The sequence below is a fragment of the Grampus griseus genome (genome assembly GCF_964374135.1).
Source record: "Grampus griseus genome assembly, chromosome: 3".
Lineage (NCBI taxonomy): Eukaryota > Metazoa > Chordata > Mammalia > Artiodactyla > Delphinidae > Grampus > Grampus griseus.
Genome location: NC_139019.1, coordinates 129,419,307 through 129,420,363, shown reverse-complemented (window position 1 = coordinate 129,420,363; position 1,057 = coordinate 129,419,307). Strand labels below are relative to the sequence as shown.

The window sequence follows — 1,057 nt, the reverse complement described above, 5'->3', positions numbered from 1 at the left end:
TCAAAACTACAATGAGGTATCACCTTACACTGGTCAGAATGGCCATCATCAAAAAATCTACAAACAATAAATGCTGGAGAGGCCGTGGAGAAAAGGGAACCCTCTTGCACTGTTGGTGGGAATGTAAACTGATACAGCCACTATGGAGAACAGTATGGAGCTTCCTTAAAAAACTAAAAATAGAACTACCATACGACCCAGCACTCCCACTACTGGGCATATACCCTGAGAAAACCATAATTCAAAAAGAGTCATGTACCTCAATGGAGATGCTGCACGGAGACCCTCTGCACCCCTGTGAACATGGCTCTGCGAGTGGCGCGGAGCGTGCAGGCCGCAGTCTGCAGCCTGCATGCCATCTCTGCGCCCAACGCGCCCTGCCCGCCACGGCCCTGGGGACTGCGAGCGCACACCATCAGGGCACAGCACACTGGACCGGCTCTGCTGTCGGGTCATAAATTCACAGACACACATGAATGGTTAACAACAGAAAACGGTGTTGGAACAGTGGGAATCAGCAATTTTGCACAGGAAGCTTTGGGAGATGTTGTTTACTGTAGTCTGCCTGAAGTTGGGACAAAATTGAACAAACAAGAGGAATTTGGTGCTTTGGAAAGTGTGAAAGCTGATAGTGAACTCTATTCTCCTCTATCAGGAGAAGTAACTGAAATTAATGAAGTTCTAGCAGAAAATCCAGGACTTGTCAACAAATCTTGTTATGAGGATGGTTGGCGGATCAAGATGACACTCAGACCTAGATGAACTAATGAGTTCATATGAGAAAGCATATGAGAAATACATAAAATCTACTGAGGAGTGAAAATGGAACCCCTAACTAGTTTAAAACAGCTTAAAAAAAAAGAGTCATGTACCACAATGTTCATTGCAGCACTATTTACAATAGCCAGGACATGGAAGCAACCTAAGTGTCCAACAGACAGATGAAAGGATAAAGAAGATGTGGCACATATATACAATGGAATATTACTCAGCCATAAAAAGAAACAAAATTGAGTTATCTGTAATGAGGTGGATGGACCTAGACTCTGTCATACAG

General features: G+C 44.1%; 1 protein-coding gene across 1 annotated transcript; it reads left to right on the top strand.

The window, feature by feature from the left end:
- Positions 1–303: 303 nt before the first annotated feature.
- LOC309820381 (glycine cleavage system H protein, mitochondrial-like) lies at positions 304–762 on the top strand (the record flags this gene model as incomplete). The annotated part of the gene is made up of 1 exon (XM_082651091.1): positions 304–762. One exon carries the CDS (start codon positions 304–306, stop codon positions 760–762), a length of 459 nt encoding a protein of 152 aa, XP_082507217.1.
- Positions 763–1,057: the final 295 nt, after the last annotated feature.